Here is a 15,169-nt window from a genome sequence, read left to right as displayed (position 1 = left end):
CCTTTATTAGTTGAAAGGGGTGGGAGAAGGAAAATAAGCATGTAGCTTAATAGGAAATCAAAACTGGTTTGTGAATGTGTCTCTGGTCTGACTTACTCAGAACTGTGATACAGATGTAAAATATGCTGGTGGTGCTACACAGTCAAAAAAGCAGCTTGCCAATGCTGTTAAATTACTATTTATTTCCTTTTAATTCCACTGGGTGTGACATTTATGTCCAAATACATCTATCATTTTGTTGGACTTCTCGTTAGCCTTAATACAGCCCTGAAAGGTTATTTAAGTTTCTGCATGTGGGAATGACCAGCTGTGAAGACTTTAGCATTGAAAAGGGTACTTTTATATTTTGACCTGACTTGACTTTGCTTTAAAACAACAAGTCTTTTGTGTTTTAAAACAAGTCTTTTTTTGCAGAATAAATGAAACCATATATAATTCTACCCTTTTAAAACCTCCCTGTCTTCCTTCAAGGGAAAATACAGTACTTTAATCACCAAGTTTGCCAAAAGTAAACGCTGTCATGTGGTACAAGTGATTTGATAGGCTCCTCCGACTACTTTATGTATGATGTAAACAGATGATGCAGAGGACGTCAAGGAGCCTGGTGCTGTGTGTTTTGATTATACGTGCTTACATCACGTTGAAAAAGAAATCAGTGACATGCCACAGAGTTTAATTAGGCCTACACAAATTGGTGAATTGGTCTCAGTTGAACTGGTCTACACAAATATGCCAATTTACTAAAAAGACGACGCAGCTGGATATGCTTACGGTTGTCTGGAGATACACACTGACTGCTTCCCACTCCCTTAGCTGAGCTGGAAGGAAAACTTCTTTTCTCGTGGTACAGCTTCCAAAGAGCCCTTTCAAGTAACGGAAATGATGTGATGCGATGAGATGCTTTTGTAGAAAGTTTTGCATTTGACAGAGGAGCCCATTAAGTAATTATCTTCTCTACTGACATACCAGGAGCTGGCAGGAGTAGTTGTGTCACTGGAAATGTTTATACCCAGATCCTTGAGAAAACGTTGGCGTTTCACTCCCACACCAGTGGGAATTACATGAATTAGCAACATACTCCTTTCAGAAGGTCTTTCTGATTTAGATTAACAAAGCGTTTGACGATGTCCCTATGGCTACTGGTTCTTGTGCAGTAGGAAGCAAGGGGTGAGCTTCAGTGCCAAAGGTTATTTTATTTCTGAAGTCTCTGAAGCTTGAGTGAAGACTCAGCCTCACTGATGGTTCATCAGAGGAGCTTGGGCTCCAGCTGTCAAACAGCCAAACAGAAGGGTGCACTGTGCAGTGAGAGGTGACTTACTGAGGACTACCTGTGATCTACTAGCCAATGAACAGGTCATGAAATTTAGGCAAAAGTTGTCCAGAGATGCTTTGTATCTTGTCAGATATTGATTGCCTGAAAAAAACATGTGTCTTTGGGCACATGAGCCCTTCGGGTTTGAAACAGAGCTGACAAACTGAAAGCTGAGTATAGGTTAGTTCTTTGTGTGACAATTGTCATTTTGCACCTGAAGAAGATCCTCCCTGTCCAAAAGCATTGTTTTTTTCCAATTGTCAGCAGGTCTTGCAGAATGACTATATTTCTCCATGCATTTCGCCTTGCTTATGACCTCAGGGCATCATGAAAAAAGGTATTATTTATAAAATGTAAGAACAGCACCCAAGCAATCAATCAGGCCACATGTTCAAAACTTTTTTTTAAATGTGTAGATGTATCTTCCACACCCAGCATGCTGATTACATTGCACTACATGAGCTAAAGGAAAACTACTTTTCTAGCTAGCCAAGTGCCATCAAATACATGTGGAACCTATATGAGTCTCGTAACGTGTTGAAAGCACTTGTCAACTGTGCCTGGAATGACTAACAATGTTCAAGTAGAACAAGAGAAAAGGCAGGAAAAAGTAAAACAGGCTGGAAAACCTTCCTTAACAGGGAAAGTTTTGACTAGATAATGTAAAGTTGAAGCATGAGTATCAGAAGCAGGTTTAGATCACAATTTCCTGGCTTCCGGTGGTTTTTACCAAGGTCAGCATTTTAATGTATTAGAAAGATGTCGGTTTTCTTTTCTTTTCTCCAGAGAGTAGTTATGGCATGAAAGGGAGAAGGGGGGAAGGAATCACTAGATCATGGTGAGCCTTTCTAAGCATTAGATGGTGGGCTCTCCCATTGATGGCGATATTTCTGTCCATTGCAAAACGGTATATTTAACGCTTTGCTTTACTTCTAGGGCCTGTAGAGAATGACCGCAGGTTACTTTATCTGTGAGTAATATCTTGTCTTCACAGAAAACATGAATTGTTTCAGCTGGTGAACCAACAGAAAGAATAAAAGCCTCAGAGCACTAACGGAGTAATTATTTCCTCTACCACATTACAACTTCATCTCCTGGTGACAGCATATTTCCACTGCTCCCTGACTGTGGTTAATTAGGTAGAAAGGGCATTCACAAAATAATAACATTGTTCCAAGAACATGAAATTTTCGAGTCATCCTTGGACTCCACTTTTTGTTTCCTCCTCCACTAGCTATGTCTGCCCATTTGCTTATCAGTCTCTCCAGAACATCAGATCTTTATGGTGATCCCATCTCTTACTCATGCTTTACTCACCTCCCAACATGGCTATTACTGCTTTTCAATTTAGGCTTCCTAAATCCCTGATTTGAATTTGAGGTAATTTAGAGTGCAGATGTGGATGAAAGTTAATGTAACATTAATCCACAGCAAGTATATGCAAGGGTATAAAACATGCTGTGTATTCAAAAAACAACACACCATGTTTCAGGCTTTACTGCATTCATTTATTACTAGTTGCATTGTTAAGCAGTAAATTTGGATTTGCATACAGCGAACAGATTGCCACATTTTGTTCCAAGACTGCAAATTTGTGCCATTTCAGCAAATTTTAGCTTGGTATACCTTTAGTGAAGCAATAGCAATACAGTTGTGGCAGCACACAGCTCAGTTCAGTTGGCACCTGAGAAGGGAAAGGCTTGCAGCTGGACTCCTATTCTTGCCTGTAAGTCTGTCAATCCACAAGACAGCTCAGGTATGTCTCCACGAGTTGCAATCACATACATAAAATGCTGCAGAGAGAGCGCATCTGTCATGTGCCAAACACAAGATGTAGGGTCTGTACCTGTTCCTTCTGTTTGTGCAACTCTTAGAACACTTGATATTTTTCAAGTTGCATAATCTTAATCCAAGGGATGCTCCTACTGGAAAATGCTCTTCTATAATCCTGCATTCTTGTTCTCTCATTAGTAGAGAAAAACAGCTAGGACCTCTCCTCTGATTTGCACTTAAAACCACAGCCTATGCTACCCTCACCTTTCATGCAATGTGTGCAACAAGCACAGATGGGGAAGCTTGCCAGATGTTAGAGCCACCAAAGGATGAAGTCCAAACATGGAAGTACTTTTCTATAGTAGTAGGCATAACTACAGCGTAAGTCATATTTAATCACTATTCCATTCACTCGCTGTGCACCTTCGAGCACCTCTACATAGGATAAGGTGTACAGACTTGCTATGGTCGTAAACTCCTGTACTTCAGGCAGAAATTCCTGGTGCTGTCTCCTCAGCCACCTGTGATAGTCCTTATATACTCTGTCAACTTAAGTCAAATACTACAATTGCATATCTGCCATTTTAGGCTATTTTAGCACCTAAATCATTTGGTAGTAAGCATTTAAATTTCCTACTTAGTCTAGGACTCAGAGCAAAGACTGACTGCAAGAAAAGACTATGTTCCCCGACACCTCTTCTGACAGAGCTCTATTGGAACTTATCTATTGCTCTTTAAAAATGACACAGTTCAGGCTGAGAGTTTAAGGATGGCTTGTGGTAAAGCTTTACCAAGTGTGTGTGCCCACTTATACTCTCCCCTTCCTTCTCACAGCATTTATACTTTGGTCAAATGTCAAGGTATTCTGGGTTTCTCATGTCTCTTTCGCATGAGAAAAAGAAATTAAAGAAAGCAAAAAAAAACCCTTTAAGATTCTAACATGGGAAAACAGTATTTTCTTCATATCTTAATATAAGAGATGAGATGTCAATCTCTTCAAAGCCAAAATTTTGAAAACCAAAGAACCTATCCTGAGGCAAACACCTGTCTAAATCAGTCATTTCAAAACAGCTGAAGTTTGTCACAGTTTAAAGATCCTGTTTTCAGACACTTTTACTAGAGGTAAGTGTTGCGTGGCCCCACCACAGATGACACTTATCTCTACCTACAATCATTTCTAACATTTGCATACAAACTAGTCGTGCTGAACTTAGGTATTGCCAGCAGCTGCTGAGAAATGTGTTATTTACTTTGCTGCCAAAGTAGTCCTCTTGAGCAACCATGCAGCTAGTATACCATGGATACCCTGTAAAAGTCATATAAAGTGGAAAATAAAAAAATCCCCAAATGGGAAGGAATCCCAAACTAGGAACATCAATGACCTGCATTTAGGACAAAATTAAGAACGGCTGTGTAAGAAATAAGGTTAAAGTTTGAACAACAAATGACAAACAGGAAGAGGCCTGTTTGTCTGAACTTCTTCAACAATAAAATGCTGCAAACAGGAAAGGCTTTTGCAATACAATGCCTTCATGTCGATAGTTTTCGGATTCTCAGAACTAAAAATTTCCTTGGATTGTTTCACTGGTATTCCTAGTCACAGCTAAACATAAGAGATCGTTAAGAATTAATCTGATAAATAGAACAGCTCTGGATGAATTGGAAATGTGTGAATATCACAAAACCAGCATTATTTATTATAAAGTCCTATAAATATTGAAAACTAGAACATAATTACTCAATATAAAAAGTTATCAGATGACTCTTTGCATATTTTGAACATGTATACACCCAACAGTCAAAAAGCAAGACTACTTAGGAATTTCCCTCCCCCCGGTCTGGGAACGGCACCTTTGACACCCAGAAATTAGTTGCTTTGATGCTATGTTTGGAGCAGTATCCACATTTAAAGTTAACAGAAACAGATTTTGCCTCTCCTGAAAACTCCTGCACAGTTTAAGGCTTCTATGTGTGCACTGTGTGGTCATCATCATACAGGTCTGTACTCCTCTGAACCTGCCTGGTTTACAGCCAGGGGTATTTCTTTGGCTTAAATTGGAGAAATCTATTTTTCCTGGCTCCAGATAAGAAAATGAGTTTTGGACGAGTACTTCTGATGGTGATTTAGATATGCAGGTACATGTGACACAATACAAAGGTAATAACCAATAATCACTTTCTTTCTAAATGCAGGGTAATCTGGATCTACAAAACAAGTTTTTCAAACAAGAACAACAACAGTTACATACCATTTAGTGTGGTTTATTGCCAGCTTAGCTCATTCTGATCACACACCCTTACCAGAACAACAACAAATACCACTGACAGACAGCTCTCTCAAATGCAATCAATATGTTGTCTGCTCTAAACACACCTGTCAGGCACTACTAAAATAAGGTACTAGATTACTGAAAGTTTACAAAATTATAGGATAAATGCTAATGGCAAGTATTACTGAAGGTAATCTAGTCTTTCTTAACAGTGAGTGTAATCTAATTTAGTTGTTTTCATCAACCTTTAGAATACTGGGACATGCAACTTCCTTATCTGCAGACTCCTAAGAAACTAAATGTTCACTGAGCTGATTGAGCAACCTTGTGTTCCATGCAACAACAGAAGCAGAGCCTTTAGAATTCTTTTCTCACAATACTGGAAAAGGTTGGGGAAAGATTTACCTAAGACCTGGATCTCTAAAAATGAATACATATGATATTTTAGACAGAGCAGTCCAGGTTCTCAAATCCCACATCTGTGCCTTCTCAGCAGCTTGTCAGACATCACTACAATTATGGTCCCTGCCTTTATTCATACCTTAACAATAAAAATATTGATAGATTATTGGAGGAATTACAAGTTTAGCAAACAAAAGTTGAATGTAACTTAGGCCAAAGGTCACATTTTTAGTATGCGAGTATAGCTATCACAAAATGACAGGAATTGTTCAGACATCAAGAAATGAAAACACTTTTGTAAACATATCCTAGAGCCACCATGTTCTTTATTCTTGTAAGAGTGGTCTTATTGCTATTGCTAGATTTATCATTTTTAAGTTTAATTAAACAGGTCTATCAAACAAAAAATTAGAAGCCTTTTCAGCTTCATGGTTTAAAAAAAGCTTCCCTCAAACTCAGATATACAACAGACACCCTTTCAAGAGTTACACCAGGAGTGTCAGTACTGACCTGACATTAATAAGTACATGTCATCTGGAGTTAGTTACATTATGATCATTAATACTGTACATGATGGTCCATTTGCAGGAGTCGAAGGGGTGTCCACTAAGAGACAGGCTATCCAACGTGCAAGAGGAGACTCAATGACACTTTCCCATCTTTTCCTGCCAGAAGTTCTTCCATGCTCTGCTGTTTGGTAGTAGGGCATAGGGGGCACTCTGCAGTTGCTACTGTACAAACAGAATGCTGAAGGCCATCACGACACAGCACACAGCCACGTAAGGACTCTTCCGTTCACCTGAGATGAGGGAAAAAATCCAAACCAAATCAAAATTTGAGCATGACTAAACAGATCTAGGCTGCTCATAGCCTAACATGGTGATTATCCCCTTGCACATGCAAATTAATATTCAACATTTCTAGCTGGAGAAATGCTATTACAACTACAGTTCTGTATTGAGGAAGAACATGCTGGGAGTCAGAAAACTAAGATGTAGGATAGGATATGTTGCTACTTAAAGACAAGAGTTGGAGCTGTTTACTTTAAGCAAAGGTCAATGCAAGGACTTCTATCTTACTATGAACCATCTTTTCTGAGATACAGTTTCTAGGAAAACATAACCCACCTCGCCAAAAAACCCCAGTATATTGCTGCTATCTCTTAGTGCCAAAGAGAGCCAAGAGGCAGGCATTGGAAAGCTGATCAAGACATCAAATCTTTTACTGGCTCTGTTCCCCGTTCTGGCTAAGCACTATCAGTGCTCAAAAGCTGTTCTGTGTCAGCTGAGGTGCACCTCGATGCTGTCTGGCCATGACAGCTGCTATATGCAGCGTGCACCTTCTATGCATGGTATCATGTCGGAGTCAGCTAACTGGTTGGGGAGCTTACAGCAGCCCAGACATGGCCAGATGCCTGTCTTTTTTTTTTTTTTTAAGAGAGACACAACATTCTTAGCATGTGGAGAAGGTCTGGTCCACAGATTTTCAGGTTAGTGATAAAAATGGTCAACAGACAACAGAAATTGCACAGACACCTATGCCTCTTTCCAATTAGCGTTAGTTTTCCAGGGCTAACTACGGATGAAAGTTAAGTTTACTCCATTAACAGTCTTACATTACAGACATGTCTTGTTCACTGAACAAACTATTAAAAAAAAAAAAGAATTGTAGGTAGGGAACCATAACACAATCAGGGGAACATTACTAATGTTAATCAGACTGCTACCTATTTACATGGGCACTTCCTCCATTTAATTAGCCAGGCATTTTTACTCTTCTACTTAAGCATTACTCTTCATGAATTCACTGACTTCTCTCTGGAGAGCAGAGAGCTCCCTACACAGGATGGTATTTCCAGTCTACAAAACTGTCAGGAAGTGTTAACACAGTAATGACTCTTTAAAGTGAGAAGATTCCTGGTTTTATGCATTCTGAAGCATAAAGACAGAGCTGGAGCTGTTTGCTTTAAACAAATAAAGTTTGATTTCCTTTTGCTGTGCAAGGTCTTTTGTCTTACTATAAACCATCTCTTCTGAGATGCAGTTTTCAGAGAAACATTAAAGAAAAAAAAACTGTCAAGGCTCCCAAGTCTAGCATTAAGGTGTAATTTTCAGAAAAAAAAGTCTCTTTTACCAGCAGGACCTTCAAATACACCAGGAACAAACTTTCCACAGCAAAAGAAAAATAAAACACTTGTAGTGACGCCTCCCATAAGCAGGAGTGCCTGCCACAGTGACATTACAAGATGTTGTCATAATCTGGCATATATTTAATTAAACTTCAAATAACTGAATGAATTTATGTCTGCAGTTTCACATCTGTTTAAAATAAATTTTTGAGGAAGTCCACCTCCTACAGTTTAGAGTATTACAATTTTCATATGGGTTATACTTTCCTGCTCTTAATCTTCTTAAAAGAGAAATCACCATGTGGCAGGATTAAACATAATTTTGCACAACTTTGTAAATATGTAACTGCTTGCTGGTTATTAAAATCTTATGCACATGTGAAAAGGTTGTTTAAACATACTGGGCAAGTTAAATGTAAAGGAAGCCAGTAGGCATTTTCATTTTTAAAAGCCCACACTTTCTACATGCCTTTGTGATCAACACAAAATGACAGGAATCATCTTCAAAGTCCATTTCCCACACTGAGGATATGGTACTGTTAGGTAAGCAAACATACAGAGTGAACTTTAAGATGCTACTACCTTCTCATTTGTCAGCATAAAAGAAAGTCAAATCGGACCACTCTAGATGTAAGTTGAAAAGAAATTAGTGTTTTACATGAAAAAGAGAAAAAGAAGCATTTCAGTACAGGGCACAAGAGTGCATGCATTACCTTGGATGCAGCAAATGCAAACATGTTAATGTTACTACATGATGGGAAAGCAAGACTATATTGCAGATGACCTGTAGTTCTTAACTTCATCAAGTTGACAGGGACCTCATAAAACCTCTTGTGTACTCCTTTAAATAGTTTTTTAAACTGTTCGCTGTGCTTAGCTAATAGAAAAAAAATGCTTGTAGTTAATAACTAAAAAGAAGATGATAAGTTAAGGTAAGGTGTTCTCTTCAATCTTGAACAAACCCTAATGCAGCTGCATTTTTACATTTGTTTTTGCCAGTACTGCTAAAAATTAATTTCTGACAGCTGCCAGCTTGCCAGTATCTTTCAATTACAGTACTAAAATTGGTTCTGCTATATCTATTATCTAAATATATTTTTAACAACAGGGCTTCACAAAAAACTGGTTTTTGTGTCAATGCTTTTTGACATACTGAAAAATACATGTCATGTCCCTTTCAAAGCCTGAGAATGCAGAAAACGGAATCATAATTTTTTGCTTTAGGTCCAATGACAAGTAGGAAGATCTAGAATTACAAGTTCAATGTTCCCACTCTGCATTAACAATGCAACTTGAAGAACACTGTTTTGATGATTGTTAATTTTTTTAAAATCTTGGACATAATGCTAAGGCTGAACTTCTGTTGCATATTCCCATTTTATTCTCAAAATAAATTCAGAATAAGGATTAAAATAAATATAAATACCAATGTAATGGGAAAATGTCTAAAATCAGATAGAGCTGATCAGCCTGCAAATAGATGCCACTTGACACCAACAGCTTTGCGTAATTCAAAAGTGCACAGAAGCTAACTAAAGAAAGGAGAGAAAAAAGATGTTTGTGATTAAACAGAGACTTACTGCATTATGAATTCCATGTTGCTTTATTACCATAAGGTAAATATCTGGCTTTTGTCAGTAGTCCATTAGAATTTCAAATATATGGCAGTTTATATGGAATTCTTGATTTCTTTGTATGTTAATAAGAAGTGTGCCTTTGCTTATCTCACGTAGTAAAAAGTGCAAAAGATTTTTGCAAATACAACACCACATCTATGAATTGACATCACAAAATTCAGGCTTCCATGATGCTAAGTAAGACAGTCAAAACCTGCATTTTTTAAGATGATGTATGAGTATGGGTTTCACTGCTACATCGAAACATTATCCTAATAAATCATGCAGTCTAGAAAAAGCACTGGTCTTAAAAGATTTCAAAGAAAAAAAATTACCAATCCTGGCGCATTTCCAGAATATTCCCAATAGTCTGTAAAGATAAAATAAATTGATTAGGCTCTTGGTTCAATGAAATAATTTAACTCAACTGATTTTCTTCCTTCTATGCTAAAATAATCCACATTAACAGTAGTTTGTCAACTTGACACTCTTCTCAATGTCAGAAAACACCAGATACCTGCACAGAGGGGTACAGGCTGTGAACTAAACAAGCAGCAAAGTTCTTTCCAAGTCTAGGAAGTTTTTTTACCTGCAAGAAGAACAAAGATGAAGTCTTGTGTTCCAAATCTAAAGATTTCATCGTAATTCTACATTTTACATCAAAGTATCCCAGACAGAAAATTTTGTAAAGAAAAAAACCAGAATTAAAAAAATACTGGAGTAGGAAATACCAACAGGTCTCCATGTCTTGGTATGTGGGAAACTTTTGATGTTAAGATTTTGAAGCAAATTTTCCTGGAGGTATGAGAGATGACAAACCTGAGTACTTCAAATTTAATGCCTTCTAGTGTCTCTTTTGTATTTCCCTAAATAACAATAGATAAAAATGCCTTTTCTAGGAGAGCATACTCATAGATGTAATCTGATATAGAATATTTGTGTTGAAATAAATAACAAAACAATTCTTCAGGTTTGTTTTCACTCTTTTACCAAGGTTTACCTTGCTTATGTCCCTCTAATGCTGCTTGCCCAGGATGTTAATTCTCACAAGTGAAATAACAAAGGAGAAAAGCAGGATTCAACTATCCAGAGCACATCCAAAGGGATGTATAAGTATGTATGCCACAAATGCATAATTTCTCTGTGTAACTAAAATAATCTCATACTGACTGCTCAAGAGGAACAAGAGCAGGCACTGCTTTAGAATCTGAGGAGGAAGAAGGAAAGAATACTGAAGCATCCTGAACTAGAAGTCAGCTTTCAGCCTTTCAAATGTTGGTGAAAACTGTATTGAAAGCTTGTCTACAGGAAAGTCTCCTTCATAGTATGACTGGTTGCAATGCAATAAACACACCTGGATTCAACTATATTGCTGAATATTTATATTGTTGAATATTTAGTCCATAGACTTATGGATTAAAAAAAAACCCTAATTAATTTTTCCTCCTTCTCCTGATATGTTTATCAGCAGTAACTTCAGCCTATATTATTTGTTGGGTTGATTCTACTACCTGCTGTGATGGCAGTTCTCCAAGTGCTTTCCCACAGTGCTCTAAACCCATACCCACAACGGTTTGATTATGTGTCTTCCCCCTTTCTTGGGCTCTGGCAATTGCCTATTTTTTTCCTGCTTACATGCAGAGAGGTAGTTTTGGGCCACTTGCTCCTGCATATTTTAGCAGTCAACATATCCTCCACTTTTTAAAAAATAATTTCTGCACTATTTCATACTTTATGGCCTCTTTTATGGTCTTAAGTTTTCTTCAGCATCTCTCCCTCCTTCCATTTAGCAGCCTCCCCTTTATTTCTGAAACAAAGGTCCAGTGTTGGGCAGGTGAGTACCAAGTGTTCCAAGAGGCAGCAAGGGACTGAGGTTTTCAAAATCAAAGTGAAATGCTTTTTGATCAATGAACCTCTTGCTGACCGATTTATCGTGAACAGTATTCCAGCATTTTCATTTTTAGAAAACAGGCTTTTTCATTTGTGCTTTAGATCATTTCACCTCAAGCCAAAAGTATTTCTGTATAGTCAAAGCTCATTTTTTTCTGCTTTTATATAGCTCCACAATCAGAAGTAATAACCCCTGTATGTAGACCATCACGCTTTTCCAGGCTATAAGGTCATACAGTAAAGTAACCTGAAGACATCTATGCTCTTTTTGAAGATGCATGCAGGTAAAAAGGCATTCATGTGTAAATCTTATAGAGCAAAACACACAGCCCAATGGTACTATTTGGATGGCACTTAAGACTCTTGAAATGGTTGTACACTCTGTACGAGTAGTATTTACAGCTTACATGCTGCAAAATCAACACAAAAACTTCCACAGCCCAACATTTCATGTTGTCATCTCTCAAAAATTTGCCCAGGAACTCATAGAAATAAAACATTAGTGTCCTTTTCATATGCATACATGAAGAATCTTACCTAGGAAAAAGAATATTAACTCATTCAGGCTATAAATCTGTTGAATTTGCCTCATAATCTCAGCAGGGGTATTTCTTTGCCTTCTCGGGGTTTTTTCAACCGTATGTAACAACATAAAGTTATAATTGAAATAGTATACATTGTTTCTAGCCCTAGAAAACTCTCCTCTTGGTTAAAATATGAATTTTCCATTCTGCTGTGGGAGGTACAAAACTGTTAGAATATGGATTTCATCAGCTACCCTTACTACAGTTAATAATTTATGAACTTAGTCACTACCGACATGAGGACTGACAAGCCTTCCAACAGATGACAACACTACCTTTTTTAAGAGGCTTGTGCTGCTGTTGGAACAGCTCAGTACATCTGTTTGGCCGCCCAGTTTGCCACTTAGCAAAAGCAAATTGAAATCTGCAGCTCCTAAACAGCTATAATCACAGCCTCTGGATGAACTGGGGAGATCACATTGGAAGAAAAGCCTGTGCAGACCTTCTGGTCTCCTGAATTTTTCCATTACTGTTCATCTCAGGTCCACAACATACACCTCTTCAAGTCAAAACCTGTTTTATTATTACAGAAATGATGTTGCCTTGAATGAACCTGCTCCAAAATAATTCCTCCTGAAGCAACTACTCAAAGTAATTGCACTGTTCCTTATTCTCCCCTTCATGTTCATCTTCATCCTTGTTTTGATGCAGGTGAAACATGTCAGTCTGGTTTGCATACCTGCTGTTTTCTGGCAGCCACAAGTCAAATGTGCACAAGCTGCTGCATATTCCTGGCTTTCAGTGTTAATGTTAAAACCACTGATCATGAAAGTAGAACTGGTTATCTGGAGGACAAAAAATGCAAAGAAACAAAACCCAATAAGATGAGAAAGAGTTAGGGGGGCTTCAGATTTTGGCTGTGAGACTGGGAATGCTGCAAAATGCAGCTGCCATGTGTTAACCAGGACAATCCCACTGCCACGGCAGTAGAGAGTTTGAGAGATACCCCACTGCAATGCTTATGGCAAGTCAAAGGAAATCTCTGCTGCATATAAGCTAACACATCTTTCTGGTTAGCAGGGAGGAGAGAATTATGTTGCGGTATGCACTCTCCTCTAGTTAGCACGAAACAGTAAATCTCCACTTGCTCTCCCAACCTTAAATGCCTTTGTTCATGACAAAGCACATGGAAACACTCAAGATATGTCAGGGAAAATGAAGGTTTAAAGTTCTGTTGGTTTGGTAGGAAAAGACACATTTTGGCAGAAGTCAACAGGATGAAATACAGTGTTATGAGGATAGATGACATCACTTTGCAACACAGTATCTCAACCAACAGAAACATGTTTCTTTACTTACTATCAACAGATTTAAATCTTCACCAAAGTTACTGCTCACTTAGTCAGAAGTATAGTAACTATCAACATTTCTCCTCTCTGTCACTTTAATATTTTATTGCTGCTTTTTTATGCTATTAATTTGAAGCAGGAATAATGAAGAAAGATCATCTCTGTGGTAAAATGAAATATCACTAGAATTTATTTTATCCAGTATGTCTAGACATTTCCATTTAAGCATGGAATATGTTAGTGAAGAGGGACAGGAGTTTAACAGCATATGAGCTCCATGTAAACATCTACTATTCAGGAAACAAATTGCATTGCGTCCAGGCCAACGTTTTCTTCTCCAGTACAAAGTAGCCTACATATATATATGTAAAACAAAAATAAAATAGTATGTCCAACATCTATATAAATACAAGCATATAGATCAAACGCCCAACTCCTCCACTGTGTCAGCACCCTTTGAAAACATTTTATGAAGAGACTTCTATTGTACTCCAGACAGATTTGCCTCAAGAATAAACAGAGTAGGTTCAGATTAAAGGAAATACTCCTTGCCAAGAACAGCACTAAAATTTTAATCAGTAAATAAATATTCTCGCTTCTTACTGTGTATATCTCATTGACTATTGTGTTATCTTCCACTTCGCAGACACTCAAATTCCCCTCGCCCCCCCTGGTCCTTCATGAAGTCATCCTTTCTTTCCATCTTCACTTTTATCAAAAGAAATCTCTCATGTCAGTGGGAATCTCATGGTTTCACATGAAAGGACACAAGCGTTTTCATGTTAGAACTGCAAATTGAAAAAAAAGCTAGCGTACTCTAGGTACCTTACACTGCTAAAAAAAAATTTGTGTGACAAAATAGCAATTGCAGAGATTAATTACAAAAAAGGTTTTCAGAAGACAAACACTCAAGGTTCTTGGTGACAAGGGTCTACTTAAAACCTAACACTTTTTCTGAAAATTAAATGTATAAGTGACAGAAGATACTTAGGGAAAAAGCATTTTCTTTAACAGTAAGTAATCTAATGGAGAAAGTGGACAAGTCAAACACCTAGTGCCCAAAAGCCTGTCTATTTTTTTCCACCTAGAACATTACCAGCTAGAATTACCTCCTACTTCTATAAATATTCTATCCTTTGTATTAACCTTAGTTGACAGTATTACTGAAATACTATGGATGGCCTCAGTGGTTTCTAGGTCAAAATTGCCCAACCATTACTTTAAAACTACAGCATTTAAACCACAGTTCTGCATACTGCTGATAGCACCCAACATTCAGTCATATTCTTTATAGCACAAAGAAAACTGGCAAGTGAAAAGGTGAACAGGTATTAACAGCACAAGTGAGGCACAGGTAAGACTCTGTGGCTATCCTCATTTCCCACCATCCCCAAAATTGTGTCGCAGAGCAGAGAAGAGCTGTTTTGCGCCACTATTGGCCCTGCAATAATTGCCCAGGTGGCCAAGAAGGCCAACAGCATCCTGGCCTGTATCAGAAACAGTGTGGCCAGCAGAACTAGAGAAGTGATCATCCCTTTATACTTTGCGCTGGTGAGGCTGCACCTCGAATCCTGTGTTCAGTTTTGGGCCTGTCACTACAAGCAGGACATTGAGCTGCTGGAGCATGTCCAGAGAAGGGCAACAAAGCTGGTGAAGGGCCTGGAGAACAAGTCTTATGAGGAGCAGCTAAGGGAGCTGGGGTTGTTTAGTCTGGAGAAGAGGAGGCTGAGGGGGGACCTGATCGCCCTCTACAACTACCTGAAAGGAGGTTGTAGCCAGGTGGGGGTTGGTCTCTTCTCCCCGGTAACTAGTGATAGGACATGGGGAAACGGTCTCAACTTGCACCGGGGGAGGTTCAGGTTGGATATTAGGAAGAACTTCTTCACTGTAAGAGTCGTTAGGCAT

The 15,169-nt window shown here is 38.3% G+C and overlaps 1 protein-coding gene across 1 annotated transcript in view; it reads right to left on the bottom strand.

Annotated features, from left to right (window-relative positions):
* Positions 1-6,485: 6,485 nt before the first annotated feature.
* TMEM167A (transmembrane protein 167A) overlaps positions 6,486-15,169 on the bottom strand; it is a gene marked incomplete at its 5' end in the record, with an annotated part of 9,697 nt that continues 1,013 nt past the window's right edge. The window contains 2 exons of the mRNA XM_009696179.1: positions 6,486-6,556; positions 9,837-9,871. Coding sequence (XP_009694481.1) covers positions 6,486-6,556; positions 9,837-9,871 — 106 coding nt within the window. The remainder of the gene's footprint in view (positions 6,557-9,836; positions 9,872-15,169) is intronic.

Source organism: Cariama cristata, unplaced genomic scaffold (assembly GCF_000690535.1).
Source record: "Cariama cristata isolate BGI_N322 unplaced genomic scaffold, ASM69053v1 scaffold21952, whole genome shotgun sequence".
Taxonomy (NCBI): domain Eukaryota; kingdom Metazoa; phylum Chordata; class Aves; order Cariamiformes; family Cariamidae; genus Cariama; species Cariama cristata.
Note: the sequence above shows the minus strand (reverse complement) of the source record. Positions and strands in the feature narration are given on the sequence as shown.